The sequence below is a fragment of the Haplochromis burtoni genome, unplaced genomic scaffold, assembly GCF_018398535.1.
Source record: "Haplochromis burtoni strain Fernald_Lab_line unplaced genomic scaffold, NCSU_Asbu1 Contig_268, whole genome shotgun sequence".
NCBI lineage: Eukaryota > Metazoa > Chordata > Actinopteri > Cichliformes > Cichlidae > Haplochromis > Haplochromis burtoni.
Window position 1 is genome coordinate 445,776 of NW_024582629.1, and position 27,997 is coordinate 473,772.

General features: G+C 41.5%; 1 protein-coding gene across 1 annotated transcript; it reads right to left on the reverse strand.

Annotated features, from left to right (window-relative positions):
* On the reverse strand, positions 1-27,912 carry rnf40 (ring finger protein 40). Its single transcript, XM_014339131.2, has 24 exons — positions 27,784-27,912; positions 27,227-27,374; positions 26,938-27,105; positions 25,650-25,944; positions 22,855-23,055; positions 20,915-21,036; positions 20,595-20,741; positions 19,448-19,522; positions 19,199-19,318; positions 18,897-19,076; positions 18,353-18,488; positions 17,871-17,992; positions 17,495-17,766; positions 17,106-17,223; positions 16,846-16,995; positions 12,834-13,046; positions 12,593-12,718; positions 11,900-12,040; positions 11,711-11,812; positions 8,434-11,405; positions 4,110-4,208; positions 2,459-2,602; positions 1,811-1,859; positions 1-1,577 (listed from the first exon to the last, which is right to left on the reverse strand). Exons 2-20 carry the CDS (start codon positions 27,362-27,364, stop codon positions 11,229-11,231), a joined length of 3,003 nt encoding a protein of 1,000 aa, XP_014194617.1. The 5' UTR covers positions 27,365-27,374; positions 27,784-27,912; the 3' UTR covers positions 1-1,577; positions 1,811-1,859; positions 2,459-2,602; positions 4,110-4,208; positions 8,434-11,228.
* Positions 27,913-27,997: the final 85 nt, after the last annotated feature.

The following is a 27,997-nucleotide window of genomic DNA, read 5'->3' on the forward strand; positions in this document are numbered from 1 at the left end:
TGATGGAAATTGTCAGTTTTATTGTGAAAATACATTTGCTACACAAAAAGCAGTTTATAAAGATTGCATTAAGTAAAAGCCAGTGCATTTACATTATATACAAGAAGAACTAGAAGGCAAGAGAAACAAGTAGAAAATGTTATATTGTTCAGTATAGCTGGCCTGGTGGACGTTTTGAAAAGATCTTCACTGGTGTCTCTTTAAAACTGTGCTTGTCTGTCACATTTGTTGCATTACAACAGCTCAACATACTAAAATAAATAATATAGACCTCTTTTAAAAAATAAGAAAAGAAATAAACAATAAAACAGACAATATAAATGGTTCCCCAATTTTGTTGCCAGAGGCTTCACCCACAAGCAGACAGATCCGTGACCTGAAACATTGTCGGTGTCGAATTATCGCAAGGAAAAAAAAAACATTTAAAAAAAAAAGCTGAAGACAACAACCCTGTCCGCTGTGGTTCGTGTTGGCTTCAGCGGCAACAAAATTACAGACCACTGCAGTTGCAACCATCCTTTCTTTTTTCTTTTTTGCCTTGCTGCAGATCTGAAAAGCGCTGTGATTGCTGAAGCTCTGTTTAAAACACTGTAGGTGTAGTTAGTTTTCCTCTCTGCAGTACATTCCTCACAACATTCTCACATGTTAGCAGTTTGGGGCTGTACGTCTAGTGTTTCAAGCATCCTGGGTTACAAAGCGCTGCTGCAACAGTCATGTGAATTCAGGGTTTGTTTTAGGCAAAAATGATATCTAAACTCTAAATGAAATAAAAGAAAAAAAAAACAGACAAGACAATATTTTAGAGACCTGCAATAAATGGTCTGTGTTGGTCTCAGGAGACCCAGTAACAGTGCATGAGTACAGTTTGCTCCTTTACTCAACAGCGTTCTCACTGCGTCAGGCAACTACAAGAACAGGTACTGGCAGGAACAAAGGTTGGAGTACAATTCACCTAAAAAGATTTTTTAAAAGGTAGCTACATTCATATGGCCTTAATGTGCCAAACAGTATGTGTTACTCACATGTGATCTATCTTTCAGAGGCTGTTGTGGTAAATGACCAGCAGAGAGGCCCTGTGTTACCCCGCTGAACGGCAGGGGGGATCAAACTGTGGCCCAGCTGGCGGATGTAGCTGTGTTACATTCACTGGAGTCCTGCTGAAAACAGCACAACGCAATGCAGGCGTACAGACTCTAGTTTTACGGTTAATTCTCAGTCAAACCTGCCTAACCCCCCCCAATGATCCAGATCAAAATCTCAACGGAGTGGAATATGAAGGCACACAAGTTCTAAAAGATGATACCACTAGTATAATGCTGTTAATATACCTACAGAGGTGTGAGATTTGCTCATGGCAAGTCCCGTCTTAACCACTGGACCTACACCAAGCATGAGAACTGAGCTTATCTCTTCACCAACCAGTCTAATAAATAAAAAAAAAATAAAAAGGGTCCATTTCTGGTCGAGGTATACCCTGCAGTCAGAGTACACGGTTCGTCGTTCAGAGGTTTCCTCCTCCCGGCTAGTAACCAGTGGCTCCTTGGTTCTGTTACATCAGTTTTCAGAGGACGATGAGGCTGTGGGGGCAGTGACAGCAGTTTAGTCCACCTCGCTTTACAGTCACATTTTCAAAAGTGGACCCATTATTATGGTTTCCCACTCTGTGATTTTTATTTTTCACATTAGCATTGAAGGAGTCGCAGTTCTTTGTGTACGCCGTCTGAAATAACACTTGTGCCTCTTTCTACCTTCAAGCCAACTTTCTTATGATTGGCTGCACCACACAGCGAGAGAGTCATGTGATACTTACTGAGTGGTTTAAGCTTGATAAAGTGGCCCCGCAGTTTCTTCGATAGGTTCTGTAATAAATGAAGATTTTAAAAAATGAATGAGCATTTTAAAACAATGTTTTTGACGCTCCTCCAAAACATTACGACAGCTGTGACAACACAAAGGGCATCAAGAATTTAGTTATCCTTTTCCTGCTGTTAGAAAGGCCCCGGTGAATCTGAATACAATAAAATACATCCTGAGCCTTTTGTGACTCAGCTGCAGAGTCTTCACACCAAAAAACAAAAAAACAAAACAGGAGCAGCACACACTGTTCTCGCGTTTACCAAGAACTGCTTTACACCAGAGACGCCAAACAATTTTTAAGAGGATTACCTAACCCCGTCCCAGAAATCATAATTGCATGCGCAAATGCTGCTCTTACCACTGATACTCAGTAGCTGACGGAAACTACGAAACTACGTTTAATTCATAATTACAAAATAATGCACAGCAGACTAGCCTTCCCTAAGCATCCTCCAGTTTTTCAGATTTCTCCAGGATCAAAATAATCTAGAGATCGTTCCCAGCACACAGCGGGAAAACAACTGTAAGCAGTGAACTTCATTTCCCTTCATTTTACACTAAAATAATGCATCAAAGGAAACACCTTTCTCCTGCGTCTTACCACGTAAAGGCCGTTTGTGCGACTTGCGTCGATGCACCATGACCCCGATGATCAGTGCAGCGCTGACCAGCACCACAGCCAGTACTGAGAAGCTGGTGATTGCTGCCAGTTTCCACACGTCAGGTGTCTCATCCACTGATTTGCCTATTTAAAAAAAAAAAACACCATTAGAATTCCACTTTAACACCAACACTTTTGTGTTAAACACAGCTAAAAGAAGCCATTTGGTTTTTTTTTATTGGCAATTAATGTCAAAACTCACCAATATAAATGACAAGAAACCGAAAATTTGGTTCACATCTTTTCTACGACAGATTGCTTTACTAACAGGCTGAAGAAGAAGGCATTCTTTGGGTAAGTGCAAACTAGTTTTTAATAATAATTTCACTTATTAAGGGGAAACCTCTCCAAACCTACATGGCTCCATGTGAAAAGGTATTTACCTCCTAAACCTAATAACTGGTCCTGCCACCTTATCTGGCAATGAGTCTTCTCATCGCTGTGGAGGAATTTTGGCCCACTTTGTGGAATCATTTTAATTCATACTGGAGAGTTGTCCATTACCAACAGCCTGATTAAGGTCATGCCAAAGCATGTCGATCTAATTTAAGTCCTGACTTTGATGAGGCCACTCCAAAATGTTGCTGTCTCCGGGTCATTCGGAGGTGGACTTGAGCTTGAGTGTGCTTGAGCTTCAGGGTACAAGCTGATGGCTGCACGTCCTCCTTCTGGATTTTCTGGCACAGAGCAGAATTCATGGTTCCATCAATTACAGCAGGTTGTCCTAAAGCAGCAAAGCAGCCCCAGACCATCATATAACCATCACCATGTTTGACTGTTGGTATGATGTTTTACACCAGCTGTAACGGGACTCAAACCTTCAGCTTTTGTGTCGTCAGTTCCACAGATTATTTTTCAAACGTCTTGAGGATCATCAAGATGTGCAGTCTCTTTCTTATTGTTGAATCATGAACTCTGACCTTAACTGAGGCAAGTGAGCCCTGCAGTTCTTTAGATGTTGTTCTGGGGTCTCCTGGGTGAGTTATTGATGTGCTCTTGGGGTAATTTTGGTAGGTTCCATGTTTTCTCCATTTGTAGATAATAATGGCTCTCACTGTGGTGCACTGGAGTCCCAAAGCCTTAGAAAAGTCTTTGTAACTCTTTCAGTCTGATAGATGTCGGAGACTTTGTTTCTGAGCTGTTTCTTCAGATCCTGCAGGATGTGTTACTTTTTGAGATCTTTTAGCCTGCTTCACTTTGTCAGAAAGGTTCTGTTTAAGTAACTTCTTGATTCAGCAGGTCTGGCAGTAATCAGGTCTGTGTCTGGCTCATGAAATGGAGCAGAACCTTCCAAAAAATTGTTTAATCACAGTTAATTATTGATTTAACAAGACAGGGCAGTTAGTTTTTCACACAGGGGCAGGTTGGTTGCGATAGCTTTTTCCCCTTTAATAAATGAAACCTTCACCAAAATACTTCATTTTGTATTTTCTCAGCTCATCTTTGTCCAATATTAGAATGTGTTTGATGATCTGAAACATGTAAGTGTGACCAGAAATCAGGAAGGGGGCAAATAATTTTTCACGGTAGCTCTAACACTCGACAAGCAAGTTTTAACAGATGTTTTAACAGATGCGACTCAGTGGCTCACATGTGTTGCAGGACGGGGTTTTCGGGTACTGCTTGCATGATTCACAGGGCAAGCAACCATCATAGTCTGAGCTCCAAAACTCCGAGCTCCGACACGGACCTGCACACACAGAGAAGCAGGTTAGTCGTGACATTTCATTTCCGGTCATTATCTCAAACCTTACACTGTAATCCTAGAAGGTAACCAAATAAACCATAATCAGGTGGTTTGAAGGAGAAATTAGGTTTCCATCCACTTATTACAGTAAAAACATGTGACCTGAACAGGACATCTAATGATTTCTCTTCTCATAAAGTGAAACTGGGAAATTCCTTTGTGGAGAATCTGTCGGTGCATCTCATCTGCACGACAGACAAGTAGTCGGTTTGGCGTGCGTGAACATTCGGGCCATGTGTGTGAAGAGCAGGATGTGCTTTCACAGAGTGCTTCCGTCGAATTGTCTTATGCGCGTTTATGCGCAACTTCCAGAGAATAAATTTGCATCTGTGAGAAAAAGAAGTGGCAGTTTGGTTTAGCGAGACAGAAAACGTCTACCTCCACAGCCACGATGGACAGCTTAGTTTCTTTTTCCTGGCAGTCAGCCAGGCGGACAATTAAAGCCGTGCACTTCCTAGATGATAAGGAAAGGACAAGGCTAAAGATGTGAGACAGGCTGAGAGCAGAAGCCGTTTTATTGTTTTAAAAGTGTGCGGTTTTCTCTCCAGCTTTAACATCCTGCATTTGGTTAAGAAACACATATGCACTAATGCCCTGAAGACATGCATGAAGTACGATCTCTGCAAAAACAATATTACAACACAAAGTCAACCTAATGAGGTCAAACAATACCAGACATGACAGCATTACAGATAACAACAAGGAAACCGCTCAGAGACACTTGATAAATGATGATAATCATTCCTCATCAAATGTGTAAGACACGCATTTGCATAGAATTAAAAAAAAACATATTTTATGCTCAACAATTTTAACAAGAAACTACCCGAGTCATGATTTGTGGTAACATTTCATAACTGCTGGCTTTAACCACCGCTGACAGCAATAGCAAAACTCACAGAGGTGAACCTGACGCATATCAAAGTAGGGAAATGAAGGCATAGGAAACTGCGGCAGTAACATGTAACAAATATATTGCTACACCGAGCTCAGGAGACGATGCACCGCCTCATCAGTGCTGGAGCAGACAAAGGGGAAAGTAGAAACTACAACAGATCAGGCAGGCTTGGAGAAAAACGAAACAAAGAAGTGATGAATACCAATATGAAGTAAATCTCTTTAGTACTGTGCTATGGCTGAAGTATTCAAATCCTTTACTCCTGATCACAAGACCTACTCTGTGGTTCAAAAGCCTGAGTTAAAAAGTAACATAAAAGTATTATCAGCAAAGTGTGAAACAAAGTTGCAGCAAATGAAGTAAAATAGATCCCACATTTAATAATGTGTCAATTTAACGAGCATCAAACAGTTTACATAATAAAGACTCTTGAAGTGATAATTCACTCTAGTTGAGGAGGAGTAATTAATAGGCTTTGAAACAAAAGCGTAGTATCTATGGTTCAGCCCTAATAATGTCACCGTGACATTATTAGGCTTATCTCGGCTTTGCCTCAGAGGTGTGTTTTTTTTTTCTTTTTTCTTCATAAATATTTTACCAGAAGTCATCATAGCAAACAGGAAGCGTGACATTAAAATATTCTTAGTATTTAGGATGCACTTCAGGTCAAACCAGAGCTTGCTACCTAAGAACTCGTCACATTACTGATGCTTGGTTTCAACATTTTTTCCAACATTCAGGGGTAGTGCTCCAGAGCAGCACCTTCTTGGCTGAAAAGATATTGAAAACAAAACAAAAAAAAAGTCTGCATGAAGAGGCTGAAGCCGGCTGGAGGACTTCCACCCAGGAGACAGATCTTGCCCTCCATTCTGGGAATGCTATTTTTTGATGGGTGTTGTTGTTTTTTACTTTTGTCAGTTGCCGTGTGGTTGGGTTTACGCATCAAACCTACTTTGTTAGGCTTATGAAAAGGTCATGGTTTCAGTTAAAATACATTGTTTCACAATTCTAACCACAGGTTGGAAGACAAACTAGCTATGGTGACGAATCACTCAACAATGACGACACCAGCAGGGAACATTCGGGTTCAGTCTCTGGACATCTGTTTTCAGATGATGAGTTAATTCAGTTCAGTTCAACTTTATTTATATAGCTGCAAATCACAGCAACAGTTGCCTCAAGCTGCTTTATGTTGTAAAGTAACAATAAACATTAATACAGAACCCTGTATAAGCAAACACTTAGCAACAGTGGGAAGGAAAAACTCCCTTTTAACAGGAATAAACTTGCAGCAGAACCAGGCACAGGGAGAGGCAGCCGTCTCCATCATGGAGACAGGACAAAAGACAGAGGGACGTCTGTTGAAGGCTATCAGAGCTTGCACATTGAAAATCTGTGCTTAAGGGGTAAAATGCAAGGGGCCCTGACCATAGCCTGTAGATAAAAGATGGCCACAACCACTGTGACATCACTGACGGGGATTTATCTCTTGAAGTCTCAAATTTAGTATTTCAGACTCAACATCTTAATTTTTTTAAATAAAGATGCCATCATATGAATATTCAGACCATAGCAGCTTAAATTCATAAGCGAGCCGCACAGTGACGCATCCACGGCTTTGGTGTCAGTTTTATTTTTAATGGCAACCATAGTTTACAAAATGAACATCAGGTTGTATTACACGAGTCGCCCCCTGCTGGCCATTAGAAAGAATGGTTACAGAAAGTATAAGAAGCTACCAAATGAGAATGAAGGAGGAACTCTGGGCTAAAAAGCTGTCACATCTATGCTGCTGATTAATGAAAGCTAAATATTAAAGAAGACAAATGTTTCTGTGTTGCGGGATGTGGAGAGCACTGGGCCAAATCCACCAGTCCAAACTGAACCTTACTTGGGAAACATTTTACATTCACTTCATTTGTCTCATCAGTCACAGCTTGAAGAAATCCAGAGTTAACTCTGAGACCTGCATGAGTATGCCGCTGTATGGTTTTTTGAGTACAGGTCATTGTTAGACCATCTGTAGTCAAAAGCCACCTGCTCACACACTCATGTTTGAAACATTTTGACCTCCTTTGACTTTGACTCTCTGGTTATATTACAGCCACATGCTCAGGCCCTCAGAGACTCTCCGTCCTCCACAGCCAGTCTCCCTCCAGGGTTTGACTGACTCATTTTATAGCTCTGGTCACAGTAAAAAAATGTGTCACAGTCCTTGTAAAGCATTTCTCCTCATGATTTCAGCACTACATCATGCAGCTGGACTTCGGCACAAGAGTTCAAAAGGTAACTGGAAGGAACTGAAGCCTGACTGCTGGGTGACCTCTGCAACCCGAAACTTGATGGGACTGATAACATTTCAAGCATTAAGCTAAAAGGTTAAGGAGCTGAATCATTCATCTCTACATCTCTTTAATACCACAGGTGTTTCTTGTGGTTAAGTTTTTCAAATCAGTGTGGAGTGGGAGAGAAAAACCAAAATGTTAGTCAAAAAACAAAACAAACAAAAAAACCTAAGAGACCTTGGCAAGTCTCAACACCTAGTCTGACAAAGGGTGTTTTGGGTGTGGGGGTGTTGTATTTTGTCATGAACTGGAAGGGGTGGGTGGATCAACAGCTGATGTCCAGATGTAGAGAAGATTTCCCACAGATAGAATCAAGATTAAAGCACAGGGTTTGCTGTTAGTTCTTTGGAAACGCATTTGGCACTTTAATGCCTGAGGAAATGGCCCTAACCCATTTAATTATTCAGAGTTTTATGTTCTTGGTGCACTCTGCGCCTGGTGTTCTCCGGTGGGATTAAGACTTAAAAACTTCAGAGCGCTGTGGAAACAAAGTTAAAAAGCTGGGTTTTCTGTTTTTTCGGGTTTTGTTTTTTTCGAGGCCCTATAAACGTGTCTTTGTCCAAAATGGACACAGGCGGTAGAGCATTTCCATGTGGCTTGTCCTTCTCACCGAGAGGCTCGGATGGATGAGGTGAAATAAGGCGATCGGAATGCGGAACCGGTGAGAAATGCAGCTGGTAAAGGAAGCGGCTCTGTAAGCAGACCCCACTATCTGACTCCATTATAAGCAGAGCAAACCACCAGACTCTGACCAGTATTCACGCAAAAACACGCCAGCACTTATGAATTAAAATTTAGGAATAAGAATAAAAAATGGGAACATTTAACGCACACGAGGTATTCCCCTGCTCTTTCCTTCTTTTAGTAAAGGTTGTTTTCCCAAAAAAAAAAGGTGAGGGAGGGGAAAAAAACGTATTTCACTTACTTTTCTGCGCGCTCACACCATGGAAAGTGGTCACCGCCGCAATAATAAGTCCGCAGAACGCGCAAAGAGCGTTTAAAGCCATGATGTCTGCGGAGGGAAAGCTGCTCGCTGTCGGCCACACAATTCCCGAAAGTTCATCTGATTAACAGTCCGTGCTGGTTTTCAGCATGGAAAAGCGAGCATCAGAGTGAGTCATACGGAGGAGTCTGCGCCTTGTTTTAATAGCGCGCACACACCCACGCTAACAGCTCCACTCCTATGAGTCATTTCCTATGTACTGTACTGCTCGGATTCTCTGTGCGCACTCCCCGACTCACAGGAAACTCCAGTGCCATAAAGTGTGGTTGCATTTGTTTCAGTTCGAGTGAAAGTTTTTTACCACCTCAGGTATGAGAGTTTCAATACTAAATGTCATATTTTAAGGGCACACCCTGCATTTTTTCTCCCCTTCTCTCTATTTCTCCGAGACCCCGCGTAGTCTGGACTTAATAGTGTTCTCATTGTTATTACCACGCCTGTCGACGTCACCCCGTCCTCCCTGCCAAAAAACACAACTCTCTGGCATGAGTCTGGGTCCCATACACAGAAAAAGGGAGGAAACAGCAACCGAGGCAAAAACAGATGACACTCAGTAGAAGAAAGAAAAAGAAAAACATCTATGTTTTTTTAAAGATATTTGGAAATTCTGCTTAAACTTCAAGTAAGATGAGGTTTATTTGTGTCCACTCTTCAGCCCTCTGCTGAAACACAACAGCTCTGTGATGGTCTGGAGACTGCGTTTGAATAGGAAGAGTCCCTGTTATTAATGCCTGGAGCTGGGTGTAGCCTGCTGCTGCTGCTGGAGCACAAATATGCAATAACAAAGCCAGTGGACGCACGCTCGGAGAGCCATCAGGCTGGCCTCCGTCACAGCATTATCTCATCATACATTAATAAAAACCACATCGGTTGATGCACACGGGCATACAAGTCTGCTGATTTATTCATGGCATCCATATGTATATACTCACATGAATTCAAACAGCCAGTGCCCAGGTATTCAAGTATCTAATTATTTTGGCGCACTTGGAGCCAATTCTCAGGGAAGGCTGGGATAACACTTCCCAAATGCCCCATAAAGCCTCTTTTTCACATATTCACTCTTCTTCTATGCAGCCTGGAAGTTTTTTTTATGTGTTTGTAACATGGTGCAAACTGCCTTTCCCACACAAGCTAACGTCAAACAGACGCTAACCAACCTCCCACTAAATAGCTCACATCATCAGATCAGAGAGAGAGAGAGGAAAAAAAGTCGTTTTCATTGGCTCAATTATGTTCGACGCATGTTGTTGCACAGATGTTTTTCTACTTGACTGTCACGGCTAACCTTTAGGAAAGCGGTCTAAAGAGGACCTGGAGCAGCAGAGCCCACTAAGGACACCCATATGAGCCGACTTTCCACTGCAGTGATTTCATCGGTAATGAGGCACTATAAGCTGCAGATGTTGTGTCAAACTCTCAGGCAGGAACCATGGCAACAGGATGAACACACACAGAGGACCTTGCCCAAGGTGATCCAAACACTCCTGCATGTGCTGAGTGGGAGCCAAACTAGCTGATGTCTCTCAGGCATTGTTAATACTATAGCATAACTAAAGACGTAAGGCAGCTCTGGCTGTTTTACTTTATATATTAGAAACATATTTAGTTGTAACCATGCGAGCCTGGGGGCTGTAAAGAACGACTTCTTTTAATTTGTGAGTTTAAACTTCAGCTTCAATGACTTTATGGGACCTCCAAAAAACCAGCAGGACTTAAACAATTCAAAGCAATATTTCAAGATGATCGAACACAGTTCACTGCAGTTCCAAGTTTTTAAAACGATACATTAAGATAAAAGAGAGAGAGAGAGAGACTGCAAAAGTGGGTCCGGTATGTGAAAAAGAGACCATTTTAACACAGTAAAGAACAGCAAAGACAGGAGAACAGTGCCGAGCAGCTCAACTTGTAAGAGAAAAATCACTGTGCACGAAAAAAACTGTTTATTAACTACAAAACAAACACTCAGTCCGATGTGTCACTAAAACCCTTTTCAGACATGCACTCATGAGCAGGCCTGCTTTCAGTCTGACTCAGCACCCTGATCACTTTTTCACAGCAGCAAACTCACTAATTTGGACCTAACAACCTTGATCACTCACTAAAGTCTTATGAATTTACATTGCAAGTTGCTCAGCTCACTGCAATGCTTTTGACACCAACAGCATGTGCTTAAGAACGTTTTTTTTTTCCATTTAAAATAAGATTAAAAACACTCCTCCATGATGCTTTTTTCCCCCCATTCCCAATTCAGAAGAGTGATTGCTCTCGGAGTGGGCGTGATCGGGGTGGGAGGATTTTGTTATCATTTGCTGCAGCGCGTGCTGACTCAGAAACCCTGCTCTGGGTGACAGCAGGTAAGACGACTAAACGTTAGGGAAGTGTGGAGCGTACAGTGGCTCTCTGCGTCACTGTAAAGCCGTTAGGAGCATTAACAATGACCCGTGTTTGACTGACAGGATGTCGTGCATTTAATGTCTGAAAAGGGCTTTTCTGTTTGGTCACCAACTTAATGAAAAAAAATAACCAAGATGGATTAAAACAAGTCCTTCCAAAGAGATTAAAAACAGGGGACACACTCATCTGTGATCCCAGAAATGTCTGCCTCTTTGAATAAATCTCCAGTTCCTTTATCACTTTTCTATTTATTTCTCCCCTTTGGTTCTGTCTACTATTTTCTGTAGTCACGCCTTGTTTTCTTCTTCTTCCAGAGTGACTTAAGTGATGTAGATGCGGTGGAAGTCGTTGGCTCCGAACGCACAGTTGCACTTGGGGCACTTCCTCTGTCGGGTGTCGTAACGCATCTTCAGACATTCGTAGCAGAAAACGTGGAAACACTTGGTGAGCACCGTCTCCTTGTCTCGGGTGTTACAACAGGGGCAACGCAGCTTGGCCTGAAAACAGACAAACACACATGTGTATGGGCCATATGTGAGCTCAGTCATTACCTAATTTTCCTGAGTAATATAACTACTACTCAAGGGTATAACAAACAAGTTTCATGTCCCTGAAGCGCAGACAAATCACTGAATGGCCCGTGCTCACAACTGAAACACAGCCAGTAAAGCAAATTCCAAAGCCGGAGCATTTGCATTAATTTTACTAGACAGTTATGTTTTATGTAGCTATCCAACTTCAGACTGTGCCTGGGAGCTATTGGTGTTTTTGTGTTCTCTGCACACAGCCTCCTCTTTCTCACCTTGTACTGATTGATCTCCTCCTGCAGAATCTCGTCTGCATCCGAGTACATCTCCACCTTCTTCTGTTTCTCCAGCTTCCTTCTGAGCCTGGACAGATCCTCCTGTAAGGACAGTATCCCCAAGATGTTAGACCTGCATCCTCCAATCAGAGCTTTAGATTTGGAGTGACACTCGCAGTGCATGCATACCTGTGCTCGCTTCAGGTTGCTGCTCTCCCTCTCCCGGGCAGTGCGGTTCTCAGCCACAGAGACTTGGATCTCCTTCAGCTTGGCCTGCGTGTGCTCCAGCTGCACCTTCAGGTCCTCTGCCAGCTGTGCGGCCTCCACTGCCTGCAGCGAGGAAGGAAACAGGCGCACTCAATAAAAACACCTAACGATGACAAGTTTCAGATGTAATGTGGCGGTGGTACGGTGAGCATTATGAGTTTTTAGGCTATTCTTCAACTCTGTTTCGATTACGTAAGCAGTCCCTTTATCGTGTTTTGGGACTCATTTTAATGTTATTGGTGACTGTTCTTATTTGTGGGCAAAAAAATAAAAAAATAAAAAAATAAATAAAAATCCTTATATGCGACAAGATGACCTCAATAACTTTGTCTCAGTGTCTGCAGTGCTTCCCATCAATTACCAGAAACATCGAAACCAAAACTACTTGAGAAAAAAAAAAGGCAAATGTGGCCACAGGGACAAATTCTGGGTCTAATATTTGAACTTTTTACATGCTTAAATGCTTAAATGACAATGAGAGCCTGTGCTTTTGGCCTGCAGCCCCAGTGTTAGTGTGGAGTGATTACACTGGCTTGTTTTGGGTCAACATAAACAGGGGTCTTCTAAAGTGGATTCTCTATATAAAACATCCTTCTGATTGATGGTCCTCCTCACCTTCCTCTTGTTCAGCTCTAGTGCTTGTGTTCTGACAGCCAGTTCCTTTTCCAGAGCCGCCAGGGTGCTCTGTAGGACTCCCTCTTTTTCTTCCAATTTCTGCACAACCAGCAGCTGGGCATCCACCTAAAAGAGGGAGCAAAAAGTAGCCAGCGAGTGCTTCACTGCCCTGACCCAATTTTTTATTTATTTATTTTTAAACACACAAGTGCTGCCTTGTCAGGTTAAAGTTGTACCTCACCTGGGTTTTGAAAGCAAGAACTTGGTCAGCCAGCTCCTCCTTCTCCTCTTTCAGCAGCTTGTAGATCTGGTTAGATTTAATTCGCTCGCTCATTAGCTTAAAATTGGCATCGTCCTTCTCGCGCAACTGCTGCAACAGCCGGCTGTTCTGCTCCTGCATGTCTTCAAAGGCCTGGCCTGTTACATCCATCTCACTCAACAGGGCTTCCTCCTCCTGAAAAACACATGCGTCAGATATTAAAAACAGTGAAAAGAGTGACAGTCAGCTGTGCTGCTTCTGCCCTCCAGTTTATGAAACAGGCGGGGCTCGATTTCAACAGCAGTTTTCAGTCTTTAAGATAAGAATGTGACGAGGACACGCAGGTTTGACCTCCAACAGTACCACTTCTAAATAACTGTAAAAGAATCACAAGGATTTAATTTTCCAAACTACTTTCTGACGACTCAAAGACATAAACAAAGACGCTTTTCTTTTTCCCCCCCAGTTCTGAAAACCTGTGCATCCTTGATCAATGTGTCATCAAGAATGAGCAACTTGCTGAGCTCTTTTCATTTGGGGATGCCATCCTATCTTACATTAAACTTATAGTCACCCATCACTAGTTCATGATATCAAACTAGCACAGAATTTGGACATCCAACTCATTTTACATGGCCTACCACACACAACCTGTTTTGATCTGAAGTCGAATTAATCAAACTCCACTTTCTGTCAGTGTAAAGACATTTACCTACACAGTTAACCCATGAGACGTCTTAATATAAGAAAAAGTGCAATTTCTATAGATGGTGAAAAACAGAAACCTTTCTGTCTTTTAGCTGTTTATCTGTTACTACGTTGCTACTGTATGAATGGCTGAGGGTAGGTCTTAATTAATAGGAAAAGCTGTAAAAATTAAGAAAACCGTTAAAATTCCAAAAATGTATTTTCCAATACTTTCCAGGGGCTGGACTGGAGTCGTTGCCGGGCCGATTCTGGGCCCCGGGCCTCGTTTTTGACAGCCCCTGGTCTACAGCTCGGAAATGCTTCCCTTGTCGCCTTATTAATTTTCACTAAAAGCAGTTGTAATTTGATTTTATGATTGTATAATATACTCTAGAGAACAAATCATTTCATAAAGCTTTTACTAACATTATGACAAGCTCCAGCACTAAAACAAAGTTGTTTTTGGGATAAAGATGGCTTTTCCCCAGCATTAGCAGTGCTGCTCAACAGCTGTTCAACACTACTGACAAAAGAGAAGCATTTAGTTAAATGCATAAGTTATGCATCAAAAAATAAAGGGGGGAAAAGCCTTATACTTGTACACAATTATCTGCTTCTTCTCTTGAGACTATGATGCACATTAAGATCAATTAGCTGAATTTTCATGTAGGTGGTGTTTGCAGCTCAGTGGGCAAAAAGCAGAAGTTTGACACAGTACACTGGACTAAGAGCCACGATTTTAGGCCACTCTCCCTCTCTTTTTAATGAGTCAGTCAGTTCTGAATTGAATCAAGATACTGCCAAAGATTCCCACCCTACTATTCAAGACTGCGGACGTCTCAATACAGACACACCTGGTTTGTTTTTAGGTAAAAAATTAGCTTTGCTTTATTTGTAAATTTTGGTTCAAGCTGGGTTTTTTTATGAACCAGCTAGGGCCTATAAACAAAAGTCAGATGAACTCATAAGTAGCCTGTTTATTAGATAGTTTTGGCAGTTAAATTCTGGCAGCCGAGGACCGAGGGGAACAAATCAAACACATCTGACACCACTGGAGTTTTAGTTGCTGCGCTTTAACTTTATACCAGATATTAAGGCAAAAGTGAAAAGCTGAATAAATATTTCACTGCAGGCTGTGTTTTACCTCCTGTTAATTATGTTCTGCAAGACCTCCCAAGCATGAGGACATACAGACCATCAGAGCTCAACATCTGTTTTCTTAATGTTCAGTTATTTGCACCAGAATTCACCATTTCTTGGCTGACATAGGTGAAGATAGTGATTAACATTTATTCATAAACCTCTCCTACTCACAGCAAAATTAATATCATGACAAGAAAAAAAAAAAAAGCATCCCATTATCTAATATGGGTGTAGCCACCATCTATGCAGAATAACAGTGACATGACTTGAACAGCGTTTAACCCAAGGCAGATAAAGATTTGAATGTCATGAGTATCTGCCCTCTTATTTTCTGCATTTTCTTACAAATGAAATTCCTTAAGTGTTTCAACATTTGCATGACAGCACAGCCAAGTGAGTGAGCTCAGAGTGCTTTGCATACTGAAAATTTATCACATTGGATCAACCCCAAAAAAAAAAAAAAAAAAATATATTATATATATATATATGCCCCCACCCAAAATGAATTCTCTCTGGTCTAAAATTGTTCCCCTTAAACTGTCAGGATAATCATGGCACAGTGTTGCTGCGAGACAAGAGGGTGAATATTTCTGCTAGATAGCATAAAGTTTCAGTTGCTTTTCAAAGTGACCAGAACATCAGTGGCATAGCAGCTCACCTGGCTCACAATTCACCGGTTAGTATAAAGTGTTGAGTACAAAAAGAAAGTGATAAGACTGTATTGCACAAACAGCCATATCCAGGACACAATAACCTTGCTCTATTAAAGCGTTTAAGTTCAGGAGTCTGGTGACCACATGATCATTAGTAACCACAGCCACACAAAGCATGCACATGCCCAAGTGCTGACCATACTACTTATGTTAACACAATGGTGATAGGAAGGCACAAAACATCATGGGAGTCAGCCATCAGGACCAAGGTCATGATCATCACCATACAACACAGGATAATGGTTTTATGCACCGAGTGGGCAAAGTGATCTTTCAAGCTATTTCAGGAAATTCACTCTTTATCAATGTGTGCATGCAAAATGTATCAACATTGAGATTTTGTTCGGAAAACATTCGATTCAGTCAACATCCAGTGAGAATCTGATGAAGTTGTAAGCAGTGTGCATGAAGGCTTTGCTAAAAACAACAATTATGACCCTGATCCTGATCATTAGTAAAATTAGAGTGAAGAGCAACCAACACTCTAAGAATAACAATTCTTGTGAAATATGGACAGACTAATCATGACATAAGCTTATGTTATGCAAAATGAACAACAAATTTAGACTGTATTGTGCAAGAAAACCTTTGCACATTTACGTCGAAGAGGAAGAAAGAGAGAAATGACGGTGCTAAAAAAAGAAAATCTGTTTATCTTTGTTTCATTAGAAATTTTTACCATTTGGGAACTTTAACCCGCCAGCTTTCTAGTACAAAATCTGCAGTTTACATCCCAGTGAAAACACTTTGTCCTGTCTCCAGTGAACCAGGTCAAAACAGACAACTACAGACAATGTGCTGACATTTCAGCATTTCAGGTGTTAAGAGAGCTGTTGGTACTCCAGCAAAGACAAATGCTTTTAAGTGCCACTAGACACGTATCTCCTAACACTGAAATTGGGAGTGCCTACTAAAAAAGGGCAAAAAAATAAAAAAGTAAAAATTGCAAAAGAAATTTGAGTGCATGGATTATCAAAGGGCTGGTGCCAGTAACAATAATCGTGACAGCTCAAAACATTACCAGCAGGTTAGCATTAGCATACTCAGCTGATCAGAGCCAGGCCACAGCGTAAGCTTTCAGTTCCTCTTTGGTCGTCTAAGATTAGTAGAACTCCTTCCTTAGGCAAATGCAATACTCACTGCACTACTTTCAATCTTAACACCGCTGATTGTTTATATTCAACGCCGGTGGAATCCCCAAAAGCTTAAATATGGCATTTTTATAAGGTTTATGGTTCAAATATTTTATTAGGTACAAAACTCGTCACATGGAAGACAAAGAGCTTAGGACGAGCTTCTTAGGCATCACGTTTTGCCGACATTAACTTTTTATAAACTGGAAAGTAAAAGAGAAATAACGAGGAGGTAAAAACACAGGTTAAGGTGAAGTGCTCTGAGAAGATTACCACTGCACCACCCACCCACACACACACACACACACACACACACACCTGTTTAGTGGCAGCGAGTTTCTTCTGCAGGTGCTCAATGGTCTCTTCTGCCACTCGTATTTTCCTGAGGGCGTCTTCATCAGCCAGTTTTTTGCTCTCCTTCCTCTCCCTCTCCTCGAGCTCTCGCACTCGCATCCTCAGCTCATCCACCTGGACCATAAGAGACAGAGAGCTTACTTTGTTTTGTTAAATATCTAACCTACCAGTTGCTCTAAAAAGCAAGTGAAAGAGTACAAACGGAAAGGAAAAACAAAACAAACCTCAGCTTTAGATTTGCGTTCGGCCGCCATCAGCTGCACTTTATCTCTTTGCTCCTTTGGCGCTGACTTATACATGTCCAGCAGAAGTTTCATCTCTTTCTGGGACTCTTGGGCTTTCCTGATTGGTTAGAGATTACATTAAAATAAACAGTCATGGCATTTTAATTAGCAGAGTGCTTCTAATTATGAAAACAAAACACTGGCAGACTTTGCAGTTCTTAGAGTAACACTATGACTAGACTTCCTGCAATCTGCAAGATTTCCTATTTGTTTTATAATAAAGATAATTTGAAAATATTCATCATGAGAGTAACAACATTTTAGGAAATGTGTGTTTATCGTATTTAGTTACTACATATGAATGTGGAGTTAAATAGAGGGCAGTGTACTTGAGTTCTACTCTGAGCATCTTCAGTGTGTCTGAGTCTTTCCTCTTCAGCTCGTCGCTGCGCTGCCTCTCCCTCTCCCGCTCCCTCTCTCGTTCTCGCTCGGCCTCCCTTTCCCTCTCCCGCTCCCTCTCTCGGGCTCGCTGTCTCTCCAGCTCCCTCCTCCTCTCCTCTTCTTCCTCCTGGTCTTCATCCTCCTCCTTTTTCACGTCAATGCTGTCGCTCGTCGTCTCCTCCAAAATCAGAACTCCAGTGTCGCCACTCTGACAGCGTAACTGTTGATGGCACAACGGTTTTACTGAGAATCATCATCAGACACCTCAGAACAGACACCTCAATTAGATAATGTAAGCGCATGTTAGTAAATGACGTAACCTACCTTGTTGATCTCCAGCTGCGTTTCCCGCAATTTCCTCTTGTAGCGTTGCACGTCGCCTTTCAACTGCAGGTTGTGGTTCTGGAGGCTGCTGATCAAATGTCGCATCTCCCTGTTGATCGGTCCTGAGAAAAAGATGAAAGCCCGACAGTCAGTGGGTGTTTTTGAGTTTGACTCATTCAGCACTCTCAGCTAGCATCACGAAGCTGTAAATGATGAGTTTAATCACATAGTGCACAGAACTGACAGCTTGATACGGATGATATGCAATATTCTCTGCAGAGCTGAGAGAGGATTAGTTTGCTGACTGATATCTTCCTTAATATCCACTCGAGTACCACCCACAAAATATGGTACATTTCTTTCTTCTACTGAGCTTTGAAGCACATTAAAAAATATAACAAATACAGTTTCATTCTCGACAGACGAATATACACGCGAAACAATGTCCCTGACTGAAGTGTGAGAGTGTTTTGAAAAGGTACCTGCTTGCTCGTTGGCTGCCAGGTTCTGCTCAAATTCAATACGCAGCATCTCATATTCTTTGCGCACCTGGGCCAGAGTATCTTCCAGCTGGATGACCTCAGTCCGCAGCTTCTTCTGAAGAGACAGCTCATCACTCTGAAAGGTTAAAAACAGTGAGACATTATTCTCCATGTTTCTGAGCGTTAACAACAACTAGTGCTGTCAGCGTTAATCTCGTCTAAGTGACGCTAACGCCATAACTACATTAACGCAGCAAATGTCTGTTAACGAGTCACCGCGGATCGACCCCGGTGAGTTGACCACGCATTAGCGTGGTTAACTCGTTAATGGAGATTTGCTGGATTCATGCGGTTATGGCGTTAACGTCATTTTAATGAGATTAACGCTGACAGCATTAATAACAACACATACAAGTTTAAACTGTAAAAAATATACTGCAATGCACTGCAAGCTTAGGCTGAAGGAGCTGCTCCGGAGTCTCATCTTTTCTCTGAATCATATTAATGTTGACACAAACACACAAAGAAATGCTCTGAGAGTCACCTCCATGTGCTCAATCTGTCGGAGATGGGCGTTCTTCGCCGTGAGCAGGAGAGCCCGTGCCTCATCCAGCTGGGTTTTCACTCCTAGAGACTCGTTGTACAGGAGGGAGAACTGAGACTGCAGACATTTGTACTCTAACGTTTCCTTCACAACCTCCTCTGGAATATTACGCAGGTCCATCTGAAAAGCCCAGATGTGGAGTGAGATGACACGCAGGGCTAAACCATGAAAATCATTCAAATAAAGAAGGAAAATGAAATTAGCCTCCCGTCTCACAGGTATGCAGATTCAAATACATTTACCTTGAGCTTCTCACTCTCCCTCACAGCCTCCTGGAGCTCCACCTGTAGTTTTTCCAATTCTGCCATGCGACTATTTGCCAGCTCCTGGTTGTGCTCCAGCTCTGCATTGAGACTCTCAAACTATTAAAAAAAGGAGAAAAAAAAAGAAGACCACATTGTAAAAGAAATGTGGACTTTTGGAGGCAAGTTGCATATAAAAACGTGTTACACAACACTAAGTAAAGATTTAAACATGTACTTTCGTCTAACCTTTTGAATGTTCAGTGTAATCTGGCCTCCAGCCAGCCCACCTGAGCTGCCAGTGCTGCTGTATCCTGACTTGAGCTGCAGACAGAAAACACAGAAAATGTGTCAGGAAGTAACAACATAAAGTAAATGATTGTTATTGTGTGCGTTTAAAAAAGAGAAAAGAAAAAAGTGTCACATCTGCACATGCAGTTATGGACAAACAAGCTATTTTAACTAAAAACACTTGTGTGCATATCCACATAGTTTGCATCAAAGTCTTACAGTGTACATTTAAAAGGAAAAAAGAAAAAGACAAACAAATCTTGCCGACCCGGGCTAGAGATCAAATCCATGAAGCAAGATTGGAAGTTTGGGGTTAGAGCTACTTTAACTCACAAAGGGAGAAATATTTAGTTTGTACTTCAGAAGAAACATCTGCTGAGGTGACTTCAGCAGGTCCCTGCACTTTCTAACTAAAAACTGATGATTTGCATAGAGATGGAAACTCACAAATTAGACCTGCAATCAGCCTACAGAGAAAAAAAAAAATCTGTGGTGTTAGATGATCCAGCAGGATACATTTGTCAAACTTCAAAGTAAAGCTTACTACAAAAAAGGGCAGTCTGCCTTTCAAAACAACCACTCTGAACTTAGATCTTAATCCAATCCACCTCAAGTGCACACCAGACTTTCTAAGAATATGCCAGACCTGAAGCAGCTCTGTAAGGAAGCATGGACTAACAACCAGCCAAAATAAACTAATTCCAATTTGCACTATGATGAAAATATGTAAGTAATGTGTTCAACAAAGACTCAAAAGAATACATTTGGCTTATTAGTTAAAGCAGATTGTGTTTGTCTGTACTTGTGAACAAAAGCATACAACTCTACTCTGTAATTCTTCTGACATCCAATTTTCATGATCAGAAAACTGCTGTGCTTCTACTGATGCACAGCCCACCTTTGAGCTGTGCACCAGTAGAAGCAGCTGTTTTGACATGCATTGATGCTTAGAGCCTTATCAATGTCAACTCATGTATTAGAGGGAAAACGACAGAGCCTACGCCTAGTGGAAAGATTTAAAAATAAATATGCACACTATAAAAAGAAAAAGAAAAAAAAAGGGGGGCTGATGCAAAAGTTGCAAAGGGACATTAAACAAACACACCTGCTCCATGGCCTCTGCTAGGTGTTTGTTAAGCTTTTGTTCCCTATTGCGCAGTTTCTCAATGTCCCACTGCAGGTCCTCTACCGTTGTCTCCATCTCAGTCACCTTGGTCTCTGAGCTGGTCACCTTGTCCACGAGCTCATTATACTGCAGGAGAGTGGGACATGTGAATAGTTGCTGCATCACTAAGAATTAGCGACCATAAGAAATTGTCTAACTAGTTTTCCTCATTCAGTCACCCTGAAACACTCGAAATAACTACACTTGCAAACAGTCAACGTGTATGGTGAGTCACTTAAACAATACTAAGGACTTTGTACCTCCATGGACATCTTATGGTGTCTTCCCTGCAGGAGAGTGGCTAAGTCTCGCAGTCGAGTGTTCTCGTCCAGCAGAGTGCAGTTCAGATTGATGATGTCAGACTGGCTGTCATCTTCAAATCCTGCCAAACCAAAACAAAAAAACAAAAAACAAAACCCCAATACTGTCATTCTAATTTGGCCAAACTAACAAGTATCAAAGGAAGCACTCCAACAACTCAGTTATGATGCATTAAACTCAAAAATCTAGTAATTAGTTTAATGTAAATGATGTAAGATACAGTGCTCAGAGGTTTACTTACACTCATGCACATGAATGTCAGGGTAATTTGGACTTTTGATTTATTTGAACTGTTCTTTTTTTCAGGATAGAGGGATTTTGAATTTATTTTTGATTTTTTCAAAACCACACAGGGTCAAACGTATCCATATCCAAACACACACACGCCCACTAATATTTGATCAAACATCCCTTTGCAAATTGCTCCCCAATCAAATGCTTTTCATATCCATCAACATGCTTCTTGCTGAATATTTTACTACTCCTCTTAGCAGAATTGTTACGTTTAAATCGGTTGGTTTCCAGGCACAGATTGGGCTTTTTAACATGGTCCACAAATTCTCAACTGGGGTAAGATCGATGCTTTGGAAAGGCCATTCCAGCAGCTTAACATTAGCCTGCTTTATCCTTTTCAAAACCATTTTGGATGTGTTTGGCATCAGTGTCCCAATGGAACACCTGTGTCACACTGTCAAACTTCGTGTGTGATTTGAGATGAAATTTGAAGAATTTGGAGGTAGTCCTCTTCCGCCGTGATTATTCCATCCACTTTGTGCAATGTACAAGCACCACAGGCAGCAAAACAGCCCCAAAGCATGACCATGTTTGACAACTCAACTCTTAGATTTGAAAGCCTCATCTCTACTACTCCAAACATACCTCCTTTCATTGTGTCCAAACGGCTCAAAGAGGTTTCAACTCTCATCCGAGAAGCTTCTTCAGTTCTAAGAGCAACTGGTGGAGAGTCCCAGATTTTTAAGCCCCATTTGTCACGCCTTCAAGAAACTTAAAGTCCAGACACTTTTCTTTCCAAGCTCCTTAGACTACAATGACCTGGATGACTGAGAGCCTTCTACAACACACTTTTCTCCTGAAGGTATTTGGCTTGTGAAATTTGGGCTGATCCAAATTTCATTTGAGCCTGAAGGTGTCAACTTCGGTTCAGAGACTTCCTTCTTGGTCGGCGCCCTCTCAGTCCATGGCGATGTGAAACTCCCTTCACTCTGGCCATTGATCCTGGTGTTTCAGCAGCTTCCAGTTCCTGGGATGTTCCTGAACATCCTAACCAACATCCTCTCATCTGAGAGTGAAAATTTGGGTCTTCTTACAATATTTTGCAAAATTGTGAAACATCTGAATAATTTGTATTTATGCGCATTTGTTTAAGTTCTTCACAAATAACTGCAGGAGACATTCCCAGCTTTTGTAAATACAGTTCTCCTTCACAGATCTTCACTGAGTTCTTTGGACTTTCCTATTTTTCTGAGTATTGGTAGTCCATAGAGTGCTGTCAAACAAATATTTTTTATGCTGACAGAGAGAAACCACTAGTTGTAGTCCATCATGATCACAAAGAGAAGTTAACAAACCTGAACCTTGTCAAGTTAAAAGAAACTGTAGAACCTTCAACATATTTACAGATTTAAATGAGTTCATGTATACATTTGATTCTGTATAAATTAATTTAACCCTGTGTAAATTAGAAAAACTCCAAATGAAATTCAAACTTGTGCACCTAATTTTTGACTTTTAAATGTCACTGAAGATAAAAAAAAATGGAAAAAGAACAGTTCAAAGAAATCACTATGATGAACGAATGTAAACTTCTGACTATAACTGTACATTTAAGTGTCAATAACAAACATTTCTCCACAGTTACCTGCAGCTTGGACCACCTTGCACATGTCACTGATGTGACTGTGCAGCCTATCAAAGACGCAGACCAAGCAGGCGATGGCTTCTTTGCTGAATTGCATGCGGTCCTGGAGGTGCAGAGTTAGTTCCTCCTCACTGCTCTGCTCCAGAGTCGACAAGAAACCCTTGGCATTTTCACTCAGGGGGGGAGGTGGCGGTGATGTATCTGCACACATGTAAAAATGATAAAGTCAGCAAGTAACAATTTGATAGAATTCTTAAATATCAATTTTAAAAAGAAATTACAATTAAAACAGTAATCTATTGCTGGCACAGTCCAATGTGGTAAAGTCTGGTATAAACAAGTATTTTCAGAGTAATTTGTTATTTAAATACAAAGCAAAGAAAAAAGAAATCTGCCAAATACAGACTGTGTAGATTGGGACTAAAGTCTTGATAATACTCTAGATTTCTGCAGTTTGTAGCCAGCAGTACATGCTAACAGATGGAAGAAATACTGCAACAGTTGCCTTCTTTAGCCCACTATCATTCCCTTTTGCCTCACTATAATTCAGGGGTCAACAACCCTGGGCATGCTTGCCACAGCTGGCACGCGAAGGGTTAACTGATGGCACGACCATAGCTGGACTGGCCATCGGCCGTTGGTGATTTTTTGTTTTTATGGGCCGAAGAGTTTTTTTTAATTTTCTTTTTTAGTAACGGTAATAAACAATGAGAGGTGGTGGACTGGCCAGGTGCTGGCCGATGTGTAAAAATAACTCCACTGTTTGGTGGTGGCAATGGCGGAGATTCCACAGAGGCCAGCAGGTGGATGAGGGAAAGGGGAGGCAGGAGGAGGAGAGACCCGAGGCGGGCGCCGAGTGTCAGGTGAACTGAACTTCAGGTAAGAAGTTATGACCTGCAGTCTATCTGGGTCAGATATAAACCAAGTTTAGGTGGAGTTTATTTTCGTTGTGCTGACTTTTTACAGTCAGTTACAATAACTCGTACGATGTTACTGATAGTGAACTTTATTTTTATTCATAAGGTACGTTAGTAGAGTTGCCAACCGTCCCGTAAAAAATGGAATCGTCCCACATTCAGAGAAAATATTACGCGTTTCGTATTGAGCCAAAAAGGAACACAGTTTGTCCCGTACTTCAGCTAGAATGAAACAAAGACACAAAGCTGGATTTATTCTGTCTTTACGCTGCACAGCTGCCTCTTCTCCTCTCATTCTCTCCCCCTCCCTCTCCTGTTGTTACTTCAATCATGAAACTGATCAATGATCAGCTGATCGGCTTTTCTCTCTTCTTTGTTTATCTCCTACTTTGCGCCAGAAAGAAGAAACCAGCGGATGTCCCGCTAAACAACAGCAGCACGTTTAAGCTTGATCAGCTGTTGTTTAAATTTATTTAATATTAATTTATTTGTAATTAATTTTTTGTCCCAGTCCAGCCCTGGGCAAGACACGTAGTGAATTAATCTGAGAAGGTGCATTAAAAAATAAATAGCCGGGCCAGCAGTGCACATCGCAAATCATCTCGCATAGACACATTAGTCGTGCCGCTTCTTAATGACAGTATCTTAGCCAACAACCCAAACTACCAGATTCAACTTGTAATTGGCTAAAAATCACTTAGCCTACCGGTGAGAGGGATGTTGCTAGCTGGCAGTTTTTTCAAGCGATGTTGAAATTTCCACATTCCGACACTTCAAATGCTTCAGGAGCTTTCCGCTCAGCGCAGCATCAGCACCACGGAAATACACAGATACATCCGTAGGCTCGAGACAGAATTCACAATGTGTTTTTAGGACTTTCAGGTGTATGGACCAATGTTTTCTTTTCTGATCAAACCAGAAAGGTTTAATGAGCAGCTGGATTTGTCTCGCATTAACTGGCTGGACACAGAGGACATCAAAATGCAGCTGATTGAACTGAAAAGCTCGACTCTGTGGGGGGGTCAAAGTTTGCAGAACTACAAACGCAGTTGGAATCCATAGCTGTGTGTGTTCATGGAGCTTGCATTTTCACCTGCTGGACATCACTACCTGACAAGTTTAACTGTCTTCAGAACATTGCAGAGGCCTTATTGACAGTATTTGGCTCTACATGTCTGTGTGAGCAGATTTTCTCTCACATGAAGAGTGTCCTCAGGTCTGAATGCTGGACACTCGGAGACCTGTGTCTCTGAGTGGGAGACCAGAGATCACATTAACATGTGTATCCCTGTATTAACAAACATGCCATATTGGCCCAGTTTATTATTTCTTATCATTGTTGTGAGGAGACCATAAATAGCATTTGCATTTTCTGTTGTACATTTTCATTTGCTGTTATGGAGTTTTTGTTATGGATAAAAAGTGTCTGTTTTTTGTTTCAAAATAGCTGATAACTATTTACTGATAGCTGCCAACATCTGCAAACAAATACAATTCTATAAAGTTGTTCTATGTAGTGTGTAACTGTTCATATAGAGCGTTATTAAATTTATTGCTAATGCAATTATATGGCACACTGACTGAAACTATAGATGGCACTCATCAGAAAGGTTGCCTACCCCTGCTATAATTTAATACGCATCTTGAATAATGGTCAACACACAATAAACAAGAATATCCTTAAATTACAAGGCCTGAAGTTCAGTCTTGTTGCATAAAATTAGCTATCAGTATAAATAGTAGTGACTCAGACTGATGTAACTTCATGAGTAATGAAAGTCATAAAGATGCACTAAGTTAAATTGAGAATGAATGAATAAGGCAGATTACAATAGTCTATGACAGACGATTTGTCATTAAAAAAAAAAAATTGCTAACCTGTTTTTGTATCTGATTGCGGCTCTGTTGGTGTCAGTAAATCGTCTCCAGTGGGAGGAGGGGGCTGCTGCTGCTCCTCTTCCTGATGCTCCTCTTGTTGCTGCTCTGGCCGCTCACCCTCGTTCTGGGCCTCTGGCACAGGAGGGGGAGGCACGCCAGAAGGCGAAGCCAGGTTGACACCATCTTCCTCCATTGGTGTTTGATCGGGGATGGTTGCTGAGGGTGGGGCGGGGGTAGAAACAACTGGAGGATCTGGCTCAATACGTTTGCGCAGAATGTGCACGTTTTCTTCCAACTGCAAGTCAGATAGACATAGAAAAAGGTGTTAATTCTCTTTACAAGTTATTACCATGAGTTTAAGCCTTAGTACAGCTAAGTATATGTATAGCGACACTGCTTTGTGATCCTTCGATGTAAGCTCTTCCTATCATTGTGACGCAGAATTCACTAAGCGTTGGATTGTTCACCTACCAATAGGGAACGTGAGCTGGGATTAGACCACCTGATGATGTGTTGTTGCAATAGTAATCCTGCTCAGTACAAGAGGAACCGCAGGTTCAGACATTTGGTGTCTAGTGCTTGGCTGAGGAGCCAAAGGTGCAAAGCTACCATCTGTGGGATTATGACTGAACAGCCCGCCGGTGTAGGAGAGCTGTTTGTGACTGAACTGGGGGACGGCCGAACAACAGTCGCCCCTCTCCAATTGTGCACACATGTTTGTGGAGAACGTGTTGCTAAATAACTTCTAAACATCCTGATAACCAACCAATACCTGTCACTATGTGTACAATCAGGTTAAGGCAGACAGGTGGAAAACATGTACAGGATACATAGGACGTGGAGCCTGGACCTATGTATATAACAACTATCCTCCTAGACATGCTGATCAATCTGGATGAAACCTACTATATAACCTGCCTAAGGTACCATGATTATCTATAACACCTATATAGCTTTTGGGAGTTATTTTTATAACACTCAGATCCTTACAAATTACAAAAAGATGACAATCCATCAGATGGAAGAGTTGGGAAATGCTTTCTTAATTTATACATGCACATGTGCCTGCTATAATTGGTAACAGGAAAAAACGTTAAGATCTGCAATTACCAGATATAAGCCAAATTGGTTTGCCTCACACAAATGCAAGCGTGCTAAAAAAACAGATTCATCTGATCGCTGCGTTTAAATGAGGTTTTTATAAAATGTGCCAGTTCTTAATCAGGTTAGAGTGGAAACTAAAATTCAAGAATGGATTCTAACAATATAATGAAATGCACAGAATTACTTGTGACCAGTAGCGATTAACAATCAGCAAGGTAGTGTCATCAGTGGCTTGTCTCTTCTCCAGCTTCTCAATTTTCTCTCTCAGCTCATCCTCCATCGCCTGTCTCTGCTCCAAGCGTTCACATAGCTTCTTATTCTTGAACTGGAGAACCTTCATGTCCATTTCCTCCTGAATTAACACACACACACAAACAGAGAAACAAAATAATGAGTGTTAGGGATTGTAGATGTTGTCTGGCAAAAATAGATGACAGATTGTGCCTTGAGAGTGTGAGGACCATATAACTCACCGTAGAGGAGACTCCAGCTATGCGTATTGGCTCAATTAGCGTGGTGGTGGTCTTCTCTTCTTTCTTGCTTTTCTTTTCAGGTGGGCCAGGGGGGCTGTCCCCGCCTGGGGGACGCTTTCCTCCCCCAGCACCTGACATCTTTCCTTCCCTGCATTACATCAAGCAAGGCATGAAGAATTATAATTCATTCATTCATTTTGTGACAGCAAAGGGACGGCGTTAGCCTTAAATCAAAAATGCAATTTTAAATTTTAAAAGGTTCACTTTTCTGGTCCACTAGCATTTACATGCCGACTTATTACTGTATAAAAGGTATGCCTGTAGAATTACCAACCAGCTTAATTCCATATTGCTACAAAGATTAAAGATCTTTTGCAAGCTTGCAGCTTGCTACTGCTAACCATGCTAATGCTACGCTAAGGCTAACGGACGGCGTTATTGGTTCAGGATTCCGAGGTGGTCGGGGTTTTTATTCATTATCCATCCCGACATACACAAAATGTTCTTAAACAGGCATATGTGTGTCTTTTCACAAGAGAAATGTTATCATTCCAAACCTTAACAACCAGTAGCTGAAACGTAAGTCAGGACATCAGAGAAGCAACAGGAAATATGCAGCTAACGCTTCTTCTTCGTTGGTTTTAAATGTTCCTTACAATAACGGGAGAGCATTAGCGCCGCCTATTGCTTGCAATTCACACAATGTAAAGATTAAGTATTCCCGTTGGTAACAACAAGTAAAATTAAGAAAATCACTCAAAACACGGACTA

Excerpts from the sequence above, each read along its gene's own strand:
- rnf40 (XM_014339131.2), bottom strand. The coding sequence starts at position 27,364 with ATGTCAGGTGCTGGGGGAGGAAAGCGTCCCCCAGGCGGGGACAGCCCC. Across the intron at positions 27,106-27,226 it reads TAGCTGGAGTCTCCTCTACG|GAGGAAATGGACATGAAGGT; the intron begins GTGAGTTATATG and ends GTGTTAATTCAG. Across the intron at positions 12,719-12,833 it reads TTCTTGCTTTCAAAACCCAG|GTGGATGCCCAGCTGCTGGT; the intron begins GTGAGGTACAAC and ends TCCCTCTTTTAG.